The sequence below is a fragment of the Callorhinchus milii genome, unplaced genomic scaffold, assembly GCF_018977255.1.
Source record: "Callorhinchus milii isolate IMCB2004 unplaced genomic scaffold, IMCB_Cmil_1.0 Scaffold18, whole genome shotgun sequence".
Taxonomy (NCBI): Eukaryota; Metazoa; Chordata; class Chondrichthyes; order Chimaeriformes; family Callorhinchidae; genus Callorhinchus; species Callorhinchus milii.
In genome coordinates, this window is record NW_024704759.1 from 10182927 (window position 1) to 10209637 (window position 26711).

The 26711-nt window shown below is 41.2% G+C and overlaps 1 protein-coding gene across 4 annotated transcripts in view; it reads left to right on the forward strand.

Moving 5' to 3' along the window:
* Positions 1-26711, forward strand: part of ripor3 (RIPOR family member 3) — a 50078-nt gene that overhangs the window by 17476 nt on the left and 5891 nt on the right. For all 4 annotated transcript variants that reach the window (XM_007911878.2, XM_007911861.2, XM_007911868.2 and 1 more), the window contains 15 exons: positions 3773-3899; positions 7211-7363; positions 7985-8063; positions 8746-8769; positions 8944-8997; positions 9480-9629; positions 12536-12599; positions 13353-13396; positions 15440-15565; positions 15936-16081; positions 22901-23030; positions 23291-23929; positions 24237-24376; positions 24631-24793; positions 25544-25673. In XM_007911878.2, coding sequence (XP_007910069.1) covers positions 3799-3899; positions 7211-7363; positions 7985-8063; positions 8746-8769; positions 8944-8997; positions 9480-9629; positions 12536-12599; positions 13353-13396; positions 15440-15565; positions 15936-16081; positions 22901-23030; positions 23291-23929; positions 24237-24376; positions 24631-24793; positions 25544-25673 — 2143 coding nt within the window. In that variant the 5' untranslated portion in view covers positions 3773-3798. The remainder of the gene's footprint in view (positions 1-3772; positions 3900-7210; positions 7364-7984; positions 8064-8745; positions 8770-8943; positions 8998-9479; positions 9630-12535; positions 12600-13352; positions 13397-15439; positions 15566-15935; positions 16082-22900; positions 23031-23290; positions 23930-24236; positions 24377-24630; positions 24794-25543; positions 25674-26711) is intronic.

Below are 26711 nucleotides of genomic sequence, written 5' to 3' on the forward strand. Positions count from 1 at the left end.
ACTGACACGAAAGGAGTGAAAAGAGTTAAGGTTGTGAAACACGACGACTCTAGGGGGTATCAGGTTGGTTTTGGCATTGGATTGTCCAGATGTTTGTGGATAGAAAGGTCTCCAATTGGAATGCCGGAATGCAGGCTCTTCCCCCACGAATCCTCACGTGATGACTTCCTGATCTCAGCCAACTCAATGGGGGAGGCTGTGAAAACGAGGCAAGACTGTTCCCCACAGGGACAGAGGGAAAATGAGAGTGAGTCAGCCCGGGCTATGCTCACATTCCTTCCTATGACTGGTCACAGAAATGGTACAGAAACACTACTGTGGTCCAAAGCATATTTACATACTGAATGAATCGTCCCATCCATCCCTCGTTTTAACGGCAGTTGCGACGAATTCTGTAGCTCAAGTAACGTTTCGGGTTGATTCCCGTTCCTGTTGACTTGTTTTTCCCACGTGAGAAATGTAAAAAATAATCAAGTAGCGATCTTGTTATTACTGCTCGCTGCCCCTATGTCTTGGCAGCTCTGTGGAAAGCGTTAAGTATATAATGAAAGATACATGATGAGGGACAGCTGATATACCGTGCAGCCAGCTGAGATCAGGAGTCAAGACTCTAATTCCACAAATTTTTAAAACTTTTCCAGCATTGAAAACATGGTCGATGAGATCTAATTTGTAACATAATTTAAAGGGAAATCCTGAACCCATTGGAAGATAACAAAAATTTCGTCGCCCAACTGAGAGAAACGGACGTATAGAGAGCTGGACGTATACATTAGATTGCCACTCAACTATCCTTTCCACCCCACATCCGTGCCATGACCCGCTCTGCCTTCCCCCACCTCCGCAACATCGCCCGGCTCTGCCGCTGTCTCACACTGCAGGCCGCCGAAACTCTCATACACACATTCATAACATCAAGGGTTGACTATGCAAACTCACTGCTTGTCGGCCTCCCCAACTCCTCCCTCCATAGGCTGCAGATCATCCAGAACTCTGCAGCCCATGTCCTCTCCCACACCAGGCTCCGCGACCCTGTCACCCTCATAACTCGCCCGACTCCACTGGCTTCCCATCACACAGAGGATTCAGTTCAAGATCCTGGTCCTCACCTTCAAAGCTCTCCATGGTGTTGCTCCCCCCTATCTCTACGACCTCCTAACCCCCTACCATCCTGCCAGTTCCCTCCGCTCAGCAGCTCCAGCCTGCTTCACATACCCCGCCTCGCTCACCCCACCATTGGTAGGTGGACCCTCTGCCGCTCTGCCCCCACCCTCTGGAACTCCATCCCGCAGTCCCTTCATCTCACTCCCTCCCTTGCCTCCTTCAAGACCCAACTTAAGACCTGACTCTTCAACCGTGCTTTCGATCATCCTCCTTCCCCCCCCGCCCTCCACCCTCCCCAATCCTGACCCAGCAGCTCGGGTCTGAAATATTGACTGTCTAGCACCTTGGGACATCCTCCCAACATGAAAGGCGCTATACAAATGTAATTTTGTCATCGCTGTTGTAGATTCTTGTCCACTATTTTGTATTGTACCAAACTATTGTTGGTCTGAGCTGACACTCAAAAGCAAAATTGGAGGAATGCTGGATTGTCAGAGGGGCCATCCTTCAGTTCACCAACAACAACAACAACAAGATTCCATTTATAAAGCGCCTTTCACGTCAGGAGGACGTCCCAAGGCGCTGCACAGTTGGGTCATGACCCGAGCGGGGGGAAATGGTCAGGGTGAGGGGAGGGAAGGGAGGGAGCGAGTAGGGGGGAAATGGTCAGGGTGAGGGGAGGGAGGGAGCGAGAAGGGGGAAGAGAGTCGAGAGGGGAGCTGAAGGCTCGGTCAAAGAGAAAGGTTTTGAGACCGGCCTTGAAGGAGGAGAGGGAGGAAGCAAGGCGAAGGCACTGGGGGATAGAGTTCCAGAGCCTCGGGGCTGAGAGGCTGAAGGCCTGACCACCGATGGTAGGGCGATTGGGGCGGGGGACGTGGAGCAGACCGGAGCCGGAGGAACGGAGGGTATGGGCAGGTAGGTAGGGGGATAGTAGGTTGGAGAGGTAGGAGGGAGTAGAGGCCGTGAATGGCCTTGTAGGTGAGGATGAGGATCTTGAAATCAATCCTCTGGGGGATGGGGAGCCAGTGGAGGCGAGTGAGGGTGGGAGTGATGTGGTCCCGAAGCCTGGTGCGGGACAGTACACGAGCTGCAGAGTTCTGAATGACCTGCAGCTTGTGGAGGGAGGTGGCGGGAAGGCCGGCGAGGAGAGAGTTCCCGTAGTCCAGCCTTGAGGTGACAAAGGCGTGAACCAGGGTTTCAGCAGCGTGAGGGGTGAGGTAATGCCGTAGTCTGGCGATGTTCCGGAGGTGATGGAAGGCGGTGCCAGTTGTGGTGCGGATGTGAGGGAGAAAGGACAGCTCAGGGTCGAACAAAACGCCGAGGTTCCTGACTGGCTTTGAGAGGTGGAGAGTGCGGCCTTGGATGCTGATGGTGTCGGCGCCTGAGGTGCGGAGGCGCTGCCGCGAACCAATCAGGAGGGCCTCGGTTTTTCGCACGTTAAGCTGAAGAAAGTTGTCTCTCGTCCAGGACTCGATGTCGGACAGGCAGGCTGTCAGGACATCGGTGGTCGTGGAGTTGAGAGTAGAGGAGGAAAGGTAGAGTTGGGTGTCATCCGCATACATGTGGAAGTTAACCAAGGTCCTGTCTATTTGTTCAGCTGGATATTAAAGATCCCATCACACCATTTGAAACAAGAAAGGAAAAGGTAATTGAAGCCAAGTAAAAGCTAAGTTTTTTTTGGAAGAGGGATTTCAGAAGAAGAAAGCTCCAGTGGGAAGAGAATTTCTCCCAGTGTCTGGCCAATAGTCCTCCACATAAATTGATTATTCACTTCATGGCTGTTTGCAGAACCTTGCTGAGCACAAAATGGTTGCTACATTAGCCTTCGAGTAACTGTTACTACACCTGACCTCAATTATGTGTGAAATCCTTTAGTCATTTTGGCCTTATAGTTCACTTCATGCAATGCAAATGTTATTATGATCTCGACCAAAAGCAACAGATAATCTTACAACTTTAGGAAGATTATTAAAACAGCCATCATCCTCACAATTGTACCCATTGTAATATTTCAATACACATTAAAATCTTTGGTCCAAACAGATTAAAGTGTTACGAAATATTAAAGTATTGAGCGTTACGAAATATAATAATATTTCCAACTCTCCTGAGTGTTTGTGATCTATCAGGGGAGTCCACTTGCATGAATGCTTTGCATATTAATTCTACCCCCTTCGAGTATTTCTTATATAGAAGAATTATATGATAATAAGTCTTGGATGAAAAAGATATAGAATTGTCACAGCACCAGTGACCTGGAGTCCTCCGGCATCCAATGCTCTGGCCTCAGTGCCAGGGTCTGTTAGACGTCAGAATAATTCTTGGAAGATCCCAATTTATATAAACAAGAGTAGTTTGCTTTTAATACTTGACCATATGAACTCAATGGTTACTCAGGAAACCATAATAATAATCCTTGCATTTGATACAGTTCCTTTTCACATCGTTGAGCTATCTCAAAGAGCTTCACAGAATATATTGTAAAGTGGATCAACTGTGTATTTTGTGGGCGAAATGCAATAGCCAACTGGGCACAGGAGTGTGAGCCAAGTGGAAACAATCTCTGCTTCCAGTGAATCCCTGTTCTCTGTCCTCATTCATGGGACAATGAGGAGACTGCTTTTGTTTACTGCCCTGGTACTGATGCACTGTCTCTTTCCTACCACAGGATCTGCACCCAAGTTCCTGGGAATAATGTCTGTGAAACTGCACTTTTCTTCTCCTGCTGATCCAAGTGGGATAAACCGCAGCCGGTCGTTCACTGGCTTCGGTTCTATGGCACGCAGAAGATCCCAGTAAGTATTGCCGGGGTAATTGAGGCACAGTCAATGTGGAGTGGGTGTAGACAGCAGGTTCGTTCAGTTCACGACTTTCTAAGTGAGCAGAAATTGAAAAATAAAAGCTAACCAAGACCAATTATTTTTTCTCCCTGGTGGTGGCTAACTTAATCTCTGGATTGGAGAGTGAGACAGTTTGGGTTCCATATATTTCTTAAGTAATCATAAGAGATAGCCATTGTCAAAGGTTTCTTTCTTATGATAGATCACATAAATTATACAACTGCATATCTACATAATATTGTGGACCTTATGCCCACAAAATACACACAGTCAATCCACTCTACAGTTTATCGTGTGAAGTGCTTTGAGTTGTTTTGATGATGTGAAAAGGCACTATATCAACTGCAAGGGAATGCGAAATGCAAGGATTATTTCTTATACCGGATTTAATATCATATTTTGTGCAATTTAACCAACATTTTTACTTAAAATGCATCATTCACCTGGGGCAGACGTGATGGTTTCTCTGTGATAAAAGGTTGGGAAGTGGGATAATCCAGTGCACTATATAAACTGGCACGAAGATATAGGAATATATTAAAAAAAAAAGTAATTAAAGCATAACCAAATGTTTAGATTAGAAACAAAGCAATTGATGGCAAAAATTAAGCCACTTCTGTCTCAACAGCTCAATTAAAAGCAACATTTCACCAGTAGTTTGATACAGATGTAAGCCCCCAATCTGCACAACAGATGATTCGGTCTATTCATCTCCATGTGATAGGAAGACTGTGTGTGTAACAATGTGATCCACCACATCAGTGTCAGGAGGATATTATTAAAATATAATGTGGATTTTCCAACATTAATTATCTAAACTACTCAATTTATTAAAATACCTGACTAGTAACTAAGAAAACATTAGGAGAGTAGGTTTTGAATAACTATTTTCATTTCTTTAACACACATTTATTTTTGTAAGAAAAACATTTAAGACATCAATTCCCACTTAAGCATTAGTTCTTTGCCCAGATTATGTCTGGTCATATTTTTCCACTGTTATTGTTTTAAAAAGGAATTCGGAAATTTGAAAAAAAGTTAGAAATCTGTCCACCCAAAACGCAAGTCATCCGTTGCCAAAGTGACGGCAGCGTTGGAGTAGATTTGTATTAAACACAGGCTTGGACAGACCGCATGCAATTTGTACTGATCGATCACTGCTTTAATGGATGTGCTGACGTGCAGTGTTCTCAAGAACATTACAAGCAAAGCGCTGCGAACTTTGCACATGCACTTCCCTCTAGATTGCCTGGTGAATAAATCTGAAGACGAACGTCTTCTAAACTGGTGCATCTGGATGTTCTGGACTGGTTACCACGATCGGTTTAATCAAGGCCATTGCAAACCATTTGGCTGTACCTAGAATCTCTCTGTAGCTGATTGAAAAAGTAGCTCGTCTGCACTTCAACCATTGCAGACCTCACTTAGGTATATCACTGGCAATAGACTCCTTCTGTCTCCTGTAGCCCTGGACAATGAAGGGCCCAGATAGATTCCAATCTAGAACAAGTAGGGAGATGTTCATAGTTGGGATCGAAACTAACTGATGAGTAATCGGACACATAGTAGGAGAGCAGAGATTCATGAAACCATTTTCGTTCTTTAATATGCCATTGAATTATGTCAGTGGAGAATGGCTATCTTATTCTGCTCTTGGGGATAAGAAGGCAACGCTCTCTACATTGTGTTACCTTGTGTTCACTCTTGCCAAGGGGACCTAGGATAAAACTAATATAGAGAATACTAGTAAAGAATATTGAGTGAAGAATGAACACAATTGAGAGAAAAACAGCCCTTGATTGTCAATGCAACCAAAGAAATGTGTTTTCTTTAGAACTGACCTGTGTGTAATGAAAATCTTGACTACAGAACACATAAATAAATTGTGGAATTTATGGAGTATGTTTTTATTTGTAGTATAAAGCTAAAGAAAAAGGAGAATTATTATCCTCCAGAATTTTGGGGGCGTATGGCAAGGACTGCAATTACATTCCTGGAAGGAATGACCCAACACACATGCTATGTTTAGTAACCCTTTCGGTTCCGAATTTCCTTTGTAGCTTACAAATTGTACATATGTTTTCAATTGCGGATCATCTCCGTGCATTACACTGAGTAAATGTCAAACACTGAATGTGATAAATATGGGAGGAATCTAGACCGTTGAGAGAAAGCTTTGCTCACGCAATGTTTGATAGTTCACAATGTCACAATTAGGGATTTCTGCCTAATCCTGTCTTTGGGACTAAAACAAGAATAAGGTAACAGCTACGCATGAGAGAGAGAAAGAGAAACGTGAACTAACAGGCAGCGATTACAAGGCATTACTTTGATTGATGGGATCAAAGGACGTCATAAATATAAACTAAACAATCTTGGATTTCATAACTTGGTATCTGAAACCAGAGGTTAGATCACTGCTTGAAACCCACTTTTTCATGGCATACAAGAAAAAAAAGCACAGGGTGGTTTAATTCAGTGTTTGGTCTCTTTTGTACTTTGACAGTACAGATCCAACAGTAGTGTATCAACAACAACAACAACTTGCACTTATATAGCGCCCTTCACACAGGGTAGTGTCTTGGAGTGTTTAAAATATTGTGTACTTTGGGAGAGGAATAATACAAGCAATGCTAGTGGCCGGATTTTATTGTAACATTTTTTTTAGTATTTGATCTATTAATGTGGAGAAATTCCTAAAGAGATAAGTACCTAAATATCTAAAAAGGAGAGAGCTATGGGGGGTATCGGGAAAGGGCAGGGAAATTGGACTTACAAGAGCCAGCACAGACACGATGGGGGAAATGGCTTTCTTCTGTGCTGTAAATTTCTAAGGGGAAGAAGATCAGGATCATGATTTGGGCAGGAAGGGAAAGTTACGAAAAGCCAATGTTTTTTTCTCCAGTGAACCTAAAAACAAAGTTGAAACCCAGTTGTGCTGTAAGACGATAGTTTGTTTGAACCCGGGGAAAAGATAAAAATAGACAACAGTATCGTTCCACTGTGAATTTGAGCAGGTGAACTTTGGTGAACACTTGCCTACGGCACATGCTGTTTAACATGGAAGTCTGTCTCTTGGTATAAAAGGAACCTTCCTGTGGTGTCTGGTTACAGAATGTGGGTCAATTTGTTCATCAGCAAGAATACTAATGTCCCTTGTTAATGCAAAGGCATGGGATAGTCACGGTACTAAAAGCAGCACAGATTCTCAATGATCTCCTCTGTTTACTCGGAATGAATTAACAATGCTGCCATTTTCTTTTCAGAGGCTATTCTGTCACCAGAAGTACTTCAAGGACAAGAATACCCTCAATAAAATCAACAAAAAACCTTGGACCTCCAACCAAAAACACCAGCAGTTTGGAACCACAGCCTGAACGCGTGGAGAAAATATACAAGTCGTTGAGGAAAGGCCTGAAGTGAGAGCTTTTGCACATTGTAAAGCACCACTTAAAATAACCGCACAAAGCACGACTTACTCTCTCACCACTTGTGAGGAATCTTTACTGAAGCTTCACTGATTTATTCAAGCTAAAGCAGGCTTGTGGCTCAGCTATCAATGTTTGTGTCAATGTCCTTGCAACGTTTCGAATGTTTGCTCACTGCTGGATGTCACAGCAGTTTTGTGCAAAGCTGGAACATGTAGAGTAGTGTTCCCAGTAAAATGCATTAATAATCCAGATATTTGGCACAACACCTTTCATGTCGGGAGGTTGTATCAAAGCGCTTCACAGGATATACTGCGGTAATGACCGTGTATTTTGTAAGTGAATGTCCTGACCATATTTACGCAAATGCCTTGAAGGAGGTAAGAGTTCAATGACGGCGGTAGGAATACAAGGACATTGTGTAATTTTAGTTTCATTACCTTTGGAGGATGCACAATTATACAATGTAGAAGTTTGAGTAGGTGGGCAGAACTCTTGACTTGGTCTCGTTCCATTCTTTATGTTACGAATACAGAGAACGAGACTGCAAAGCAGTTTATTGGAACATGTTGCATTTTTGTAGATTAAAATAGTAACTGTATTACGTTACAGTGAATATCTCGAAGCTGATCAAAATGAATTAGACCTGCTAACAATGCAACAGAAAGATATGAAGAGAAATTCCAGACTGGTAAGTACAAAGAGCTTTTGCTGGTAACCTTGAGTTACACGTCTCGACAAAATGTATCAGATGTCTGCCTTTTGTATTCAGAACGGACTGGGGGGTGGGGGGTGGTGGGGGGTGGGGGGTGGAAACACAGAAACTAGCAACGCAGGAGCGGAGTGTGTTTGAGTGGAACCATTGAGTGGAGAGGTGTAGCTTTAATTTCTCCCACTCCCCTGATGTCAGCTGTAATATTATGAGGAATATTGAGCATGGGTTAGCTGCTTTTGGGGTACGGATTCAGTGGTAGGGGAGACGGGGGAAACTGGGAGGGGCGGTGGGCGGTGGGGTTGGTTGGAAGAAGGTCATGGGAGACGTAAATCAAAGGGAGAGTTATTTCTGAATTGACATTCTCCAAATAAGATCAATTGGCCCAAAAACTGTATTGCTTCAGTGGGGTGGAATAGTTTTTGCACCAAGATGCGAGGTTCGAAGTGATCACATTCTCACCATAACGCTGGGATAGTCTGGTTATGGATGCTGATAAGGAAAGGGGGTAATGGATGGGTTTGGCAGGGCGGACCATTATCTCAGCAATGCTGGTGTGATGTCCATATATACAGTATATTCTTTATTTGAAATTAATGATCATGCTGCGTTGGTTAAAGCCAGAACAATGATATTTCTCTTATTTCCCCCCCACCCCCAGGCCTTTTTGTACGATTTAGATAAGGTAAGACTACACTTAATCTCTGAGAAATTTCAGTACTTGATTGCTTAGCACCAGCTGTCAGACTACAGTATAATCTGCATAATGCTCCTTAGGTTGAGCATCGTGTTTACACAGGATGGTAATCAATGTTAATTACTAGTTTGCACTGTTTTTATGAATGTGCTTCTCTCTCAGCAAATCAGGATGTCTGAGAGGTATATCAGGAGACTGGAGTTTCACATCAGCAGGGTAAGAACCTACATATTAATTAGTTTTAACTAATTAAATTGAGATGAATATTAACGAGCTTCAGACCAAGTAGTAATAATAATAATAAATAAAAGGGATTTTCTCCAGGTGTTCAGGCCACAATCCCCCAAATAAGATTTGTTATTCACTTCATGCCTGTTTATGGGACATTGCTGTATATAAATTAGCTGCTGTGCTCACCTACACGGTCACTACACTTCACATTAAAATACTATGAAACTCTTTGAGACATCGCCATGACGTGATGAGGTGCTGTACAAAATGCAAAGATTTTTTTTGTATAAATTACACAGTCTCGTTACGCAGTAAATCCTGTGAAGTGCTTTGAGACATCCCCCCGACGTGAAACACATTATATTAAATCTAAGGATTATTATCGTTACTAAATGTTGTGGAAGAAAGTCTCTGGAGCTGGTATTGAATTCTCGAACCTTTCATTATTACAACTGACTGCTGTCCAGATCGAAGAGCTGCACGAGTCCTATTGCATCCAATGGCGTCTCCGTGATGGAGCCAACAACATGAAGCAAGCGTACTCCGTGTCTCCCTCTACCAAAGGATCCCGAGAAAGTCTAATACAGATCAACAGAAACTGCAAGGAATGTTCTGAGGTATGGTAACCTTGGATTTTCTTTAGAATACAGCATTATTTTATTACCTCTGCAGTTTGTTTTTAAAATATACTTGCTCTTGCTGGCCAAATCCCGTAAAACCTAGCACTGCTCCGCACTATGTCGTTACCATTCTTGACATCTTGGAGCGCTTCAGTTTTGACTGTAAAATAATAAATTTCGTCCACAAAATATTCACTTTGCAGTATATTCTGTGAAACGCTTGGAGACGTCTCAACGACATGATGAGGCGCTGTAGTCAAATGCAAGGATTATTATTATTATAATAAATAATTCACCGGTGGAAAGTGCAAAGTTCTGGTTTGATATGCATCAACAATATTCAGCCAATTCATCTTTATAAACTAGTAATAATCCTTGTATTTGATATAGCACTTCATCACATCTTCGAGACTTCTCATAATACTGTGTGAATGGGGTTTTGCTGGTCACTCATGTTAGATACTCGAGTTTACAATATTGCATTGAAATGCCAATGAACATTACACTTGGAATTCATAAAATTTGGACGAATGTGAAGCTGAAGTTAAACATCCAATCTTTACTGTAACCCTCGGGGTTTGCTGGACAATTCATGCATGCCTTGGAACAACACGTCAGCCTTTTACTGGGAAAACACTCCCCTATGTACCAGCAGTGATTAGTCACAAACACCCACCATCAACCAACTGGACCAGGAAAAATGAACATTACCGATAAGGATTTCATGGATCAAGTACAGACCCACTCTCCAGTTCCCATCACTGGATCATCGAGGGGTTCATAGTCAGAAGTATAATCCAAAGAAGAATAGATGCACCCAACAAGACTGCCAAGGCATCAGATTTCCTCCAAATTAGATTCCTGGAAATCAGGCTTTGATTCCCACCACTTTATTGCAAAGGAATGAAGAGAAATATCAAAGTACATTGCTTTTGTTTACTCTAAGGCTCAAGCTATAGCAGTGAGATATAAACAAGTGGCCAGATGTAAGCACAAGGGTATCTTTTGGTTCTGTCTGCTTTATACTTGAGAGGACTGGTCAACTTGGACTGAAAATGATTCGGATTTGCTAAATTGACTCCAAAAGGCCCAAGTCAGATGACTTCTGGTTCGAAACTGTTGATCAAATGTGTAAATGGGCAGTTAATCCTAAGGACATTCACTGAAATAACGCAAGTCAATGGAGATAAATAATAATCAGGGCATTTAGAAAAGGTTTGACACCCTGAATGCAAGATATGAATTAATGTGAAATGTACAAAATGTGCTCGTTTTGCGAAAATATAAGATACAAAATCTAAAAGAACTTCAACTCGCAAACTCTCTGCACTCACAACAGTAGGTTACTGAGGCCAATGGAAGCAGAAAGCCAATGTAATAAACTAAGTTACAATTGTAAAAGTTAATGTAATGACATGTTCATTATGAAGCAGTTGCAAAAATGTAGCTTATTTTGGTTCAGAGGAAAATCTACACTTGAGATATATTTCATGGCGCTTATCGGTGAGCAATTCCAGGAACAGCTATAATGAGCTGCTCTGCAACAAGTTCTGCTGATCTGTCTGTCATTCTACGAGAAACTGTCTGAGGGACTGCACTGTGTAGAAAAACGTTTACAAGAACTAATGCAAGACCAAAGTGTCTATAGAAAAACAGATCTCAAGACCTGTATGGGTTAGAAATTCTACTTGGGTCTAGATTTACTCTATTCACGTAACATTTCAAAGCGTGCAGAACTTGGAAAGTTGTTGAATTCCGTTTTAACTTTAAACTTTACGGTCCTTAAAAGAACAGCTTCAGAATTAAAGATTGTATTTAATTCACAACCCTCTCAAATGCTACCTTAATGGAGTAAATCTAGACCCAGGTGGAATTTCACCCCTGTAGTTTCCTGAGGGCTGTTCATGGGAAACACTCGGCCAGTTTCAGTTCCAGAAATCAGCTGTTAGCCTGTATTGTAATCCGGTTTCCTGCCTAAATAAATCTTCTACTGTAAATGGATAAGTTCATCTGTCTAGGAGACTTTTACTACTAAGTACATAGCACAGCACACCAGAGATTACTTTCTGGCTTTCATTGTGGGGCCTGGAGTGAAACTGGTATTTCTGCACAACCAATGGTTACGGCCACCGCTCTTTTGCCAACATATATTACTTTTCAGCATCTGTTTGGTTTAAAGATTTTATTAGACTTTACAGATATTCAAAGTTAGATAGTGTTACAAACACTCGGGCACATTTAAAGCAAAAATAAACTGGCTGTTTAATGAATAGTCCTGGCACACTTCACCTGAAAGCAAACATTTGTGTATTGTAAGAACCCCAAAGTACAGGGGTGATCGCATTCCCATTTAATGCCCTTTCTTTTGTGAATGATCAGGTTAAACGATGGGCAGATAGATAGCAAGTAACCACTTGGTATTAATTGGCATTTGTAGTCAAACTGGAGATTATTTAAAAATACATAATTATTTTCCCCAATAAAAACTGAATTTCCCCCCACCGCTGCAACCTCCTAAACCCCTACCAACCTGCCCGCTCCCTCCGCTCGGCAGGCTCTGACCTGCTGCATGTCCCCGCCTCCCCTGCCCCACCTTTGACTGGCGGACCTTCAGCCACTCAGCCCCCACCCTCTGGAACTCCATCCTGCAGTCCCTCCTCCTCGCCTCGTCCCTTGCCTCCTTCAAGTCCCATCTCAAAACCCTCCTCTTCGACCGTGCCTTCGATCACCCTCCTTCCGCCCCCTGCCCCCCACCCTCTGCAATTCCGACCTCCAGCTCAGGTCCTAAACGCTGACTGTCCAGTGCTTTGGGACATCCTACCAACGTGAAAGGCACTATACAAATGTAATTTTGTTGTTTTTGTTGTTGTTGTTGAATCCTTCTGCTGTTTTCCTTGCTGTAGGATATGTGCGCCATAGAGAGGACATTGGAGATTCATCTAGGAGAGTTTCACATCAGAATGAAAGGTAACACTTCTTTTTGAAATAAAGTAATTGAAAATGCATGGGAGGCATGACAACAAATGATATTGGTGAACCAACAGGACACTGAATAATCAATGTGGCTTTAAACTGAGTGGATTTTGTCTGTAACGGTGAAGACTTCCTTCTGCTGTCACAATGTAGAATACTGTTAAACAGAGGGTGGTAACTAGTCATTTATGTTGGATGAAAGATTTAAGGAATTTCTGGGGCAGTGAAACTTCAATACAATACTATCGAATAAATGAAGCAGCCAGCTCGATTAGCAATCCCATTAATCTGTCGAGCTGCCTGAACCTCAACTCTCTCATGTCTTCACTCAGACAGATTGGACAGTAACCATTCTGGTAACAAGCAGGTTACCACTGTTCCCAGCTAATGCTGATGGAAACGTCAGACCCAACGCATTTACTCTCGGTCAGCCAGCCAACATTATTTTTGGAACAAGTCGAAGCATCAGTGTGCAGCGACCCTGTGTATGTTCATCCTCTGAGGTATGGGAGTCGGGAGGACTCTCAGCTGAACAGAGGTTAATTCTTTGGATGAGAGCATCTTCTTTCTGGACATTAGCTAGAAAAAGAAAACACAGAGAAGAAAGGCCGTTTCAAAATAGCTAACGTTACGTTGAAATAGATGGCAAGGCCTGGCCTTTCCCAATGTTTTCTGATCTCTTCAAACTAATCAGAATTGCTTTCTTACCCTGACCAGTCACTGTTTTTATCCGATGTGCTTTTCTAGGTTTGGTTGGCTTTGCACGTTTATGTCCAGGAGATCAATACGAGGTGAGCGTTCAATTCCATTGTTTTTGGCATGAAATACTTGTACAGTCTCAATGGGAGAATTGCTTCCACATTTTCAATGGTGAGTGAAACTGCGAACATTTTTATTTAATTGTTGGTTGCACAGGAAGGGTTTCGGTCAGACTGTAGAGGCTATTTCAACAGCTGTGAATCTGAATAGCTGCAGACTCAATCATGGAAATAAATAAAATGAACTTCATACTCTCAAGCTGTATTTTGTTTATACTGAAATGGGTTTGTGACTCTCCATTATGTTGAAGACTGGAGACCAGATGATAGATGTTTTACACTCAGTCCTCTGAATTGACAAATCTGGTATTGTAAATAAATGGCCACTCAAACCCAATTATCAAACTTAATATTTCATATTACTTTCTCCATCTTTTAAATCTCCTTTCACCCCACACCATTCCCCAGTCGACAGATGATCTCTGCAATACTTCTGTACCACTTTAAGGTGACCTCTACTATGTAGCATCACCAAAGATATTCTGTGACTGTCTCAGTCTGGTGTATTAGAAATGGAAAGACATTCAGAATCGAGCATTTCCCACTTCACTGGTCTTGTAATTAACTAAAAGTTATTGAGCTTACTCATAGATTTATGGAAAGATTTCTTCCTTAAATAACCTCAGATAAACACACATCGTTTCTTCCAAAAATACATTGTCATTGGTGTTATCTGACCACAGCAGTGGACAGTATTTCCGATAAGTCTTCTTATTCATTTCCCCTCCAAAGAACAATGCTGCTGGATTAGCATTCAAGATAATTGCTTCAATTTTAGCAATACATCTTATATAGGGAACCAGGAAAGGCTGCAAATTGTTCCAGCCGCAAATTATACAGTCCTAGCCAATTATTTAATATGCTGTGTTACATTTAATGTTTGCTCAAAGAAATGTAAGTGTAAATTGCAAAGGGGTTTTAATTTTAAATTACCCAGAAGTTATCACAGGATTCCTGTGTTACAGTATTTGTAATGCCAGAGCACTCAACAGAGGAATGGTGTTGACATGGGAGTAATAAAGAGGAGAAGTCTGAAATGTTCTGCTTTCTGAGAGGATGGTGTACTCTTGTAACAAATTTATTGTCAGAGTTTGGCTCAGTACCGAATCCAGCACTTGTCCCATAGCACCATAGTCTGCACTGTAAAACTAAGAGGCTATGTGAGATGGCCCCATGGAGCCTGCTAGCTCGGACAGTCATTTGACAATACCGTTTCTCGTAGAACAAGAGTAGTAATTTGCGAATTTAAGGCTGATAATTGATCTCTTCTCTGATCGGATTAACACTGAAATTTTATTCCACTGAACACCACATTGCAGGTTACTTTTTAAAGAGTGCTGTGTGGGGAATTTTAAGATTAGAATTACTAATAAGATCCAGATCGCTAAATAATGCCACTGCAGAGTGATACAGAAGCTTAAATTCAACCCCCCCCTACCCCCACATAACTTTTTGTATGTTTATAGAGCCATTCCTCATTTGTTTACATCATGTTGTGTACTAAAGAATTGCCTGCAGTGCTCAGAGAACATAAATCCTGGCTTCCTTTGAGAGGCGTACAAATTTATTGGAAGAACATAAGTGAAGAGGACTCACTGTGCTTGAATTAGCAAGTATGGGGGAAAAGGTCAACATTGCACCAAAGTAAAGCGAGAGCACATTTATTCCACTCGTGACTTCAGATTGAACTGAGTGCACTTTTTTCTATGCAAAAAAACTAAAAAAATTCCATTTGCTCTGCCCATTTGAATTGAGCTACATTTCTAGCACAGTTGGAAGCTAATACTGTTATGATACTATTTCGTGCAGTGAGAAGGGCAATCTGTCAAACCCTTTCAAATGGATTTTTGTAACCGCGTATAATACCTACAGAATCTGCCTAACACTACCCAATGCATAGATTAGTGATCTGGTTTCTCTAGGTTTTGAAGGTGCAACTATAGTGGTGAGAATGAAACGCGCTCTGTGTATCGTTTCCGTCTGTTTGGAGGAAAAGCTTTGATTTTTTTTTAACAGGTATTGATTAGATATGGTCGCCAGAGGTGGAAGTTAAAAGGAAGGATTGAGGCCGATGACAGGCAAATGTGGGACGAAGAGGAGGTGATGTTCCTACCTCACATTAATGAAGATGTTGAAATCAAGGTACTCGTTTGTAAATTTATAGAAGAATATCATTTTTTTTGAGTATTTTACGCTCATCAATTTGGGCTCCCAGTGTCAGCACTGAGCATTCCTGACATAGGGCAAATGCATAGCAAAGCCACTCCTACTCCGCCAACAAGGGGGTAAATATTACATTCAGCGTTACATGTATTACCCTTGGCAATGTTGACCCTTAATTGGATTTGCCTCTTATAATTGCGCGTCAATAATGGCACCACACATAAAAACTAAACAGAATTTTAATTTAATTGTCCTCGTGTGTACTTAATAAATGAACCTGATGTTGCACGCATATATATCTATAGAATTATAGAAAGTTCACATGATGGGCAGTCTTTTTGTTCTGTAGGTGGCCGAGATGAAGGGGTTGATGACTGTTTTGGTTGGAACAGTGACTTGTGAAAGTGCAGACTTCTTCACAGCACAGCCTCAGATAATGATTGTGGACATTACTGAACTTGGCACCATCAAACTTCAACTGGAAGTCATGTGGAAGTAAGTATTAATGCAGTGCATCTGAGAGGAAAGTCGCGAGTACACTATTCTATATAAAGTATAAGGTAGAATAACATTGAAAGAGGTGGTGACTTTGGACGACAATTCCAGAAAAGAGGAACATGATGGCTGAAGGGATTTGAAGACAGCGGTGAGGACGTTTAAATCGCTTGACTGAGAGCCAAGAAGTTTGGAGGGGATGAGAATGTTAGCGGGACTTAGATCAAAGTACTTCTGGTTGAGGTTGTGAGGGGAGATAGGGAGATAAGTTGAGATAACGAAAATCTATCATGGCAGTGACAAGCTGAATAAGAGTTTCAGCAACAGTGGTGAGATTAGGAATATAGAGTAATCAGTCGTGGTGATGGATGGAATGTGGTTTTGGAACTGAGGTTGAGGTCAAACAGATAAACCTGAACAAGCAACCTGGGAGATTAAACACAATCAAATCCACGTGCTAACAAGAACTGAACGTGACGACCTCAGTCTTGCCACCTTGAGCTGGAGAAAGTCACAGCTTCATTCAAACATTGCCCTTTTTCAATTCCCACTTCTTAATAATAGTCATTCATTTTTATTCCATTAAATCAGAATTTAAAAGGGATTATTGGACCAAAAATGCTTTTCCGGTTCACGATTCTCTTTGCTTGGGTAAGGTGTTTAAGTGTGGACACTCTGCAAGCAAACTGAGAGCTGCCAAGGCAATTCACAATACGTCATCGCACACTCTGAGATCCTGAACTCCTAACCACACTAGTGTAAGAGCTTAAAAACTCCAGTGTCATCCCAGTTTATTCCTTTAACAAACAGAAGATGTTGTTTGCAAACAAACTGATCTATCATCATCACTGAATACTGGCGTAAACACATTGATTTACGTGCATGTTTTAACTTATGTATTGCAAATAAATATTTGCCTATGTTGAAAGTTGCAACTGAAATATCCCATTTTGTGTATATATATATAGATATATAATGTGATTGTAAATGTAATTATCTAAAATAAATTGCATGCACATATAGATGCCAGCTACATGATTGTGACTGGATTTTATTTGTTTAAAACAAACATTTTTGAAACATAACGTACGATTTTTATATGAAATGCAGGATGCATGCAAATCCATGGCAAAAGGCATGTTTTTTACCCATGCACAAATGTGCTATTCCATCTGTCCAGGATCCATATGTAAAGATTCACAGAGCGTGTAAATGAGATTAATGTGTGCTTCACAACATATCAAGTTGTCATGCACAATCTGACAGGATCCAGAATGATTTAAATAATAATCATAATCCTATGTATTTTGTCGGAAACACAGCAACCACAGATCCTTCTCCCCCACCCACATCTGACAGTGCCAAGGGCAAAGATACAAATTAGTGCATTTAAAATTTTAATCTCTCAGGATTATCAATTTCTTTCAGATTCCACTTATTTTTCCACATGAGATACAGCAAATTTGCAGCTGATAGTAGAAGTATTCACAACATACATCAAAACATCTAAACATCAACGTCACATAAACCTCAGCAACATTCCTCTTCTGTATTAAAGCATACCAGCTCATCAGTAAAACATCCCATCTCTATCCTACAATCCTTACATATTGTTGAACTTCAATGCCGGAATAAAGCAAATGTATGATATTGCCAACTGCACACAGTTGGCCTAATATGAATAGGATATCATTCAAACATCCCAAAGCCTTCACAGGATTTACAGCATTGCTTTCAACAACAACAACAATAATAACTTGCATTTACATAATGCCCATCACAGGGATAGCATCTTGGAGTGCTTAAAGAACATCAACTTTCAAACTTGATTTATTGCAGCCGGAGGCTGAACTCTTCCTTTGATAACTGTGAGTGAACATTTCCAGCCATATCTTTGACACAGATTAAATGCAACATCTCCAATATCAATGTAATGTTCCAGTATTGCTCCAGGATTGATTATTGAATCATTTCTCTTAATAGTGAAGCACAAAACATCTGCTTGCTTAGCTTGGGGCAGTCTAGGTCCATTACACAATGATGGCAGTTAGGAAGGTCCATTTTCTAGTCTTTATATTCCTATATATGTTTGAATCTCTTGCCTTTATCCATTTATTTTGAGCGATTTTGTGGCGGATACTTTTGCTCTTTATTGCTATAGTTTGCCAGTTCCAATTGCCTTACTGGCTTTATCTAGTTCCTACTTATTGCTTGCTTCCTATACCAATGTTAAGACGATCTCTGACTTGTTTCACAACATGTGTCAGCCTGGCTCAGTTGATAGCACTCAGTCAGAAGGTTGTGGGTTCAAGCAGAATTTTGAGCTCGTCAGCTTGGCTGACATTCCAGTGCAGTGCTGAGGGGACACTGACCGACTTGTCAGCGGTGTCATCTTGCAGATGAGGTCCTGACTGTGTAGGCGGATGTTAAGGATTCCACCAAATTGTTGGTTCACTTCGTGGGTGTTTATTGGACACTGCTTTGTGCAAATACTTTGTAAATCCTGTGAAGGCTTTGGGATGTTTCAGTGATATCATAAGCCACTCTGTTAAATTCAAGGATTATTATTTCTATGAAACACTTGACTGCTTCTCTTACCTACTAAACATCAGCTGCGACTCCTAAATTCGCAGTGTTCCCTCCTGAACTTTCCCTTCACTGTTTGTTCCTCTTAACCAATTCCTACACAGCTTCAGCTTTTACGTCTCAATTCTAATTAGTGCCACTTGTTGAAGACAGCTGCCATCCATTATCTTGGCTGCTGTTTATCCAAAATAGTCTTGGTACGTTTAAAGGGTCAGGATACAGTTTATATGCTGGTAAGGTTATCACCTATTATAATCAAATCCAAAAGAAAGGGTTCATCCCCTGTGGCAGCATTGATGCACATTTTGTTGCTAGTACACCGTCATTTGAAGTGGCAAAACATGGGTTTGCATCCGCAATTTGCTACATAGGGATGATCTTCCAGGGCTGTTGAGGAACTGGAGATCAGGGGAATGGACAAATCAAAAGGCCGGTATCCTGTACTATCTTCATCCATCTTCTGATGATTGATTCTGGAGTCAGAATAGGAAGAGGTTTAGAAACTGTTGGTCATACTCTGTAGTGTGATCTTCAGGGCAGGTTGTAAAAGATGGGAAGCAAAAGTAACTGTAAAATAGGAGGAACATATTAAATGGAAAAATGGACATATATAATCCATTAGAATCACTGGAATGATATTCTCTTGACAAAGTGCAATGTGCGAATGGCTGAAACATTGACATAGGCAGTGATTTCAAATGACACATATGGCAGGCAGATGAAACTATTGGCCTCTGCTGGAACTTAAACCTGTGACCACTATGAAAGAAACGTTTTAATGCTTTGGCCCAAGGTTATTTAACACATGTTTTAATAGGAATCTCCTGAAACTGAATCATTTTAGTGGGGGGTTAAGTGTGGCTCAACAGCCAATGCTAACAAATGTGATAAAGAGCCGTCCACTCATTCTCCAAAACCTCACTGCGAATATAAAAGTTCATACACACAAGGGATGTGTGTTAATCTGTTTTATCAGCAATTTTTTAAGGAATTTTTCAAAACCTCCTGTAAGAATTTACACTCCAGGGGATAGTAATATCCACTGCGTTTAAAACCCTGTGCATCTATTTGTGGAGTCCTGTAGCTCAGTGGTTAGAGCACTCGCTTTGCAAGTGAGAGACCTGAGTTCAATTCCCGGCAGAGGGCGAAACCTTGGGCAAGTTTCCTTACTCCACACACCTAATAATAATCCCTCCAAAACCCAAAACAATAATAAATTGGTCATTTTCAATCTACGACTGTTTGTGGGACATTGCTGTGCGCAATTGGCTGCCGCGTTCGCCCACAAATATACAGTCAATTCACTTTACAGTGTGTTCTGTGAAGCTCTTTGGGATGTCCTCCTGACATGAAAAGCGCTATATCAAATGCAAGGATTATTATTATTATTATATTATAAATAAAATATTTGGAATAGAGGTAGGATATTTGTAGCACAACATAGCCCGATCCCCGATCAGAAAAGACAAAGTAACCCCAGGTGCTTGACCTCTGAGTTGCCTCCAAGAAATAAAAGTAAGAACCGGGTTAGGGAATTTGGAAAAAATGTATGATTTATCATGAAATAAAGCGATGTGTAGTTTGATACACCAGCAACACTTTCACATAAAATGCACATTGACATATCCAGCGATTTCTAATAAATGTACACGTTTGTAAACGATTTGCTTAAACTCATGAAAGCTTCCTGAAACACCTGTTGAACTTCTTGTATGGTGATCAACATAGAATTTTACACAGCCGCTACACTTCACAGTGCTTCCTGTGAAGCGCTTCGAGACGTTGCGACTGCAGAATAAGAACCTACGTCAAAATGCAAGGATTAAGATAGAGCCTTTCAAGAATTCATTCCGACCCAAATGGAGCAATACGTCAGACGTTGGGAGAAAGAGGCTACAGTCTGATTTGACCGGGATCAGGTTTATTCTCAGACCTCACCTGAGCCCACTGTTCCTTCTGTTATTTACGCCAGGGGTTCAAAGTAGAGCTTCGAAACAAAATTTCTATATTCTATCAGCTTATCTGAACCCAGCAACTGATGATTTTAATGATGTATGTAGGGCTTTCACAGGGGGACAACTTTAAATTAGGTTGTTGTGAAAAATAATAAGAACGTATAACTCGAACGCTATTAAATACTTTTAATTTTACTGGCTTATTTAGTTTAAAATGCCGGCGGTTACACATTATTGCATTAGGTTTTTGCTGACTTTGCAATTCTTCATCCAGTTGCTGTGGGAGTACGGAGTAGTTTGTTAGTCGTAACCCACTCCACTATGTGTTGTTATAAACTGTGAAAGTGCCCTTTTTTCTTCAATCTGATGCAACTCCGAGCCTCAGCCTTTCACTGAGAAGGTTCAGATCAATATTGCCACCTTAAGGTAACATTCTGTTACAGCAGCACCACTGACTCGCTGCACTAAATGCCACTCAAATGTCTGATTCAGTTGCTTTCAAAGGAGCTTCAGCCACCTGTGACGTTATTAAGCTGAGCTCCTCACTTCTGCTTAACAATGATCTGCATTAAAAAGGCATCCTTTGTATGACAAAAATATCATTCGGGCTGTGGCTTGTCCCTTCAGAAGGAAGAGGAAAGGCTGAACCTAAACTAAGCGGAGAACTACGTTTTGGCATGAGGGATCCATACAAACAAATACCAAATGGTATTCATTTAAACTGGATTTGGAGGGTCTCTGACTCTGTAGATAAGAATGAGCCCGAGGCCTGTAGCTGATCAAGGGGGTGATGTGAGAGGTTGCAATTCAGAGGCAAATGGGAAAAGAAAATATACCGATGTATATCAAATAGGGGAAGGAATGCTTTGAAAGATAAGCTTCAAGTATTTTGAGATGAACTCCAGCAGTATCAGCAACTAACTTTCAGAGTGAGAGAGATATACGCTGACAGCGAAATGATTGTGATTTCCGCTATCACAGAACCAAGGTTGAGGGTGGAGGATGGCCATGAGATGGAGCTACGAAGGTGTAAAATATTTCACAAAAATTGACTCGTGAAACTGGCTCTGTTAGTAAGAGAGGACGTAGCAGTTGTTGAGAGGACAATAAACAGTAGCAGTTATGGCTGAAGAAATGTGGGTAGAATTCAGAAATGACAAAGGACAAAAAAAAAAGGACAGTAAATGTCAACTACAACTGACCTGTGCCAAAGCTGAACAAGTGGCTAGAGAGATGTTAGAGAAGCAAATAAAATAGGCTACAGGAAATCATTAACGTTACGATCAACTGGGATTTCAATTTCTCAGAAGTAAAGTGGTCAGGGCCGGGGAGAACTAGAAGGGAGGAACAAACAAGACATTACCCAGAAATAATCGGTCACTGTTTCTTGACACATGTGAGACAGATTATGAAAGCAGATGGTGTAGTAGATACTGTGTTTAGCAATTCACCAGAACTGATCAGCAACTTGGACGTGAGTGAAGCTTGGATTCCAGCGATCAATGTAAAGTAAGATTTGATACCGAATTATAGGCTCAGACCGAAACTAATAACACAGATGCGACATGTGACTTTAAGAATGTAAACTTTGCAGCTTTGATAAAAAGCTCGAGCAGGGATCAAATTCGAAAAATAAAATAGCTATAAGCGAGTGGAAAGAAAACAACAACACCAAGATTGCATTTGTAATTTGAGGTAAAGAGGTAATTCATAAGATTACAATGGATGAAGTACATTGTGCAAACAAGATGGTGTTGTTGAATGTCACAAACCTTGAGTTATACTGCGTTTTGCATATTGACTAAGCATGGTTTGTGCATCCAATCAATACAAAAAGTCCTGAGTAAACTATCTGTTAGATTGGCGCTAAACAACATGAGTTTAAAGTTAAAACCCAACGGACTACATATAGAAATTGAAGATTCTTTTCCTCAGAGAGTTGACATGGGGGGAGGGGGCTCCTTAGAAAAGCAGTTACTGTCTTAGGCAAGTTTAATTTGTTTACAGTAATACAATACTATTCAGCATTTTGTCCTCATTCCTAGCTGAGGAGTGGTTCATGAGGCCTCTCTGATAACTGTAATATAACACCCTTCATACGGGACTCTACCCCACTATATAAATGCAAGTGTTGTTGCAAAATGGACCACACCTGCAATAGGTCGAAAATATGATTTGGCAGTTAAGGACGCTTGCTTAAAAATAAAATCAAACAGAAATCTTAATTTCAATCTCAGTTCTGCTGTCAATTTCACTTCTGCCTTCTGCTTTACCACAGTCCGTTTGACACTGATGAGCTTTCTGCGATGTCTGGTTCAGTCAACAAGTACTCTGTGTCCAGCAGAAAAGGTTCTTTGTATAATTGGACACCTCCGAGCACCCCCAGCTTCAGGGACAAATATTTCCCTGTGAGTATTTCAAAGTGGATTAATTGTAATACTGTGCGTTGCTATCAAGTTGGTCAGGTCAAGGAAATAACAGTAAATGAAAGTTAATGCTAACAGGAAATAGCTGCCAGGTGTTCAGTGTTATATATAGGATGTTACTGTTTGGCTATAAAATTCTCTGCACTTAAATGTCTTGTTATTGGATACAGAAGAATACATTTATCTGATTGTGTCTTAATGCTTTGGTGTATTAATGCTCGATTTTCCACTCTGTTAAACAGCAATACTTTGGACAAGAGGATACACTGCCTCCATTATATCAGGAAACAAAAGGAACATCTATCTTTAATTACTTAGGAAATGGAAACCAAAACACACACTTATCATCTGTCCCCGAGAACGAGAAGTGCCACAGTTATACAAATGTGGAGTCAGAAGAAAATAGTCGTTGCGTTGAAGGTTCTTCGGGAATTCAGGGGTCGACCAGTGAATTATCTAGTGGTACACAGGAAGATATCCCTTCAGTACAACCTGCCGACTCACCACAGACACAACCCGATTCTCCAAATCAAAAACAATTACAATTGGATTGGACTCAAGCCGTATCTTCAGTCCTGCCAGAATCTGCTTTGCATGTAGGACCACAACCCAGTCAACAGCTGTCTAGGGGGAAGCCTCCTGCACTGGGTTCAACTGACCACATTAACACACACATTCTAGACCAATTGACTCCCACCCTCCCCAGCACACATGGAAATGGAACCCTTGTACCTCCTGAGAAGAGTGCGAGGGCAGATTTTGTTTCGGTTAACATTGGAGCAATATTGCAGGAGATATTGATGTTTCTAAGGACTGTGCAAATACGCTATAAGGAACTACAGAGACTGGAACAGCAGCTCCTGCACTTTAGGGACATTCTGGTAGGTACATTCAGAGGTACAGCTTGATACTGTGGTGGGAAGATGGCGGAATTGGTATTCTGTACGCATTAGGTCAAATTGGCCTTTCTCAGCCTCTTGTCATCAGGGACACAATTGGGTTCAATTGCTTTCTAAAATGCCCTAAGTTGTCTCTTTTCTGATCAGCTGTCTCCCAGTCATACTTACGTTTTCCATGCATTGCAAGGAGGCGAAACTGCACCAGGCCATACGTGGCAACTAACTGAATTGTAAAATCAGAAATAATTATTTTCGCGTCACGTTATTTTTCAAAACTTGCTTTCAACAGAAAGAATCAACCAGCAGCAGAAGTGAATCCACAGTCAGTCTGAGCGTTGAAACCGCCTTAGAAAGCTTTGACTTCTTAAATGTGGATATAAATGAAGATACCCTCTCCTGTTCTGGGAGTGTGCGGATAAAGGATGAAAGGTACACGATTGAGTGAAGATAATCTACGGTACACACACACAGCTGGGCTTTTCGTTGCTGAAACATATGTAGAATAATGGAGGAAAGCCAAAAAGGCATCAAATTCCTCCATGATTTCATGGTTGAGTGTTAATTCTTCAGGTTTATTCATGTTTGTGACAGTAGCTAAGGTGATAAAACTCTGACCATCAGTTTATGATCTTCTGTCTGCTTCATTGATCTTTCTTTATACACTTTTTTTTTCCATTTGACAGGAACAGCACTTACACTGAACCCAGTCTTTGTCATCATGACTTGTCAAGTAAGAATGGAGAATCAGGAACAAAACGAAAGCAAATTCTTGCCCTGACATCAGAAAACCACTATCTCGATCAAACCCTCTTAACTCACCTGCAGATATGCAGGAGGCTTCTGCAGGTAAAGGAGTACAGACAACTGCATTTAATGCAAAGAAATCCACGAGTGCTAAAATCTGTCTCAAGTCTCCTCTCGTGATCGCAAAACACACACTCAGTACATTACAGTGTGAAGCGCTTTGAGACATCCTCCTGATGTGAACCACGCTATACCAAATATAAGGATTATTATTATTATTATCACTGATACACACATCCCAACATACTCTTGAATATTATTTTTCCTTACGTAGTTATCCAATTCCCTTTTAAATAGTAATCCTTCATCCCTTGCATTTGATATAATCTTTTTCAGCCGTTCATTCTTAGAAAAGGATTCAGATGAAAGTTCAGGAAGACAATAACTCCACTACTGGAAATCCCCTTGTTTCCCATTTAGAGATCAAGAAAGATTGTGACTTAATACGGTATAGATTTAAAAAGGGTTTGATTCCAACTTAACTGCCTGCAGTTGTAAAATGTATTCCATGCAATCCAATTCCCTGCTCTTTCCCCTCTTATATTCTTTCTCTTTCAATGATTGTCTAATTCCCTTTTAAATGTTTAAAGTCTCGGGTTCAATAACAGTTCTCCGCAAGTTAATTGATTTTTGTTTCACTCGGCAGCTGATTTATTTGTACATACAAAGCTTTATTTTCTGTTCAACTCGCATGTTCTTATCCCTCCTATTTATGCTTAACACATCCTGTAAGGGTCATGGTAACCTAGCGGTGAAGATCTGGAAATAATAAACATTTTATTTATGTTGCAGAGATTTACATCAATTGGCTCTACCCTACAGAACAGTATTTTGGAGGAGCTCTCACAGCAGATTCTTGTGTTCGAAACTCTAGCTGTGATGTGTCATGGGAAGACTGGGAATGTCAGATCAGTGGAGGAGGGTTTGTATAAAACTACTGTACTCACATACGCTGTCTCTCTACAATATTGCCTTTAAGATCTTTACAAGAGTGGATTTATAGGAAGTTATTCTTGATCGAGGGTGTCATAGGCAATGGTTTGTTGTCAGAGCTTTGCCTTGATGGCTGTAACAGAGGCAATATATCAGGCTTACAAAGCACAAGTGGAATTTCAATAATATAAATCTTTTTGTTTTGCTAAGCAGCAACATATCCCCCTGTTGTTTATGATTCACATCTTCTTGGATTTATTCTATAGGGCTTCAAAGGGTACGCGAGAAGGATTTAATAATAATAATAATCCGTGCAGTTGATATAGTGCCTTATCACATCTTCGAGCCATCTCAGATTTGATGAGTCTATTAGTCTATTTATGTTTATTCACAACTGCCAGTCCATGTTTGCACAAGTCAACTCCATAATGTTGACCTAAAACATCTGAGTATATGTATGAAAAATGATATACAGAAGTGAGGTGGTGGGAGGAGGAAGGCAGTCAAAAGCACCGTTGAAGAGTCTTAAGATGACCTTTGCAGGCAGAGACGGAAGAGGCAAGGTGGAATGACTCTGGGATGGAGTCCAGAGAATGAGGGCAGAGTCTTGGAACGATTGCCCATCAGAGTGGGGCAGAGTGAGCGGGAACGTGAAGCAGTGGCCAGTGTTTGCTGAGCGGAGGGAGCAGGCGGGACATTAGGTCCCGGGAGGTCACAGAGGTAGGATGATGGCCCGGAAGCACTTGAAAGTGAGAAGGAGAATCTACTGGAGGGTGAGAAACCGGTGGTGGAGCCGAGCGAGGATGTGCAAAACGGGCTCAGGGGGCCTGGTGGGGGCGACGATACAGGCTGCAGAGTTCTGGGGAGTCCAGTTGACGGACATTCACATTCAAACTGGGTCATCATCAGTTGGCTTGCGATACGACGTAGTTAAACAATGAAGTCTTTTTGTTTGCCTTTCAATAAATACTGTCTTAAGTGAGCACAATTTGAAATCACTAAATGCCAGGATTTCGTGTTGATTTAT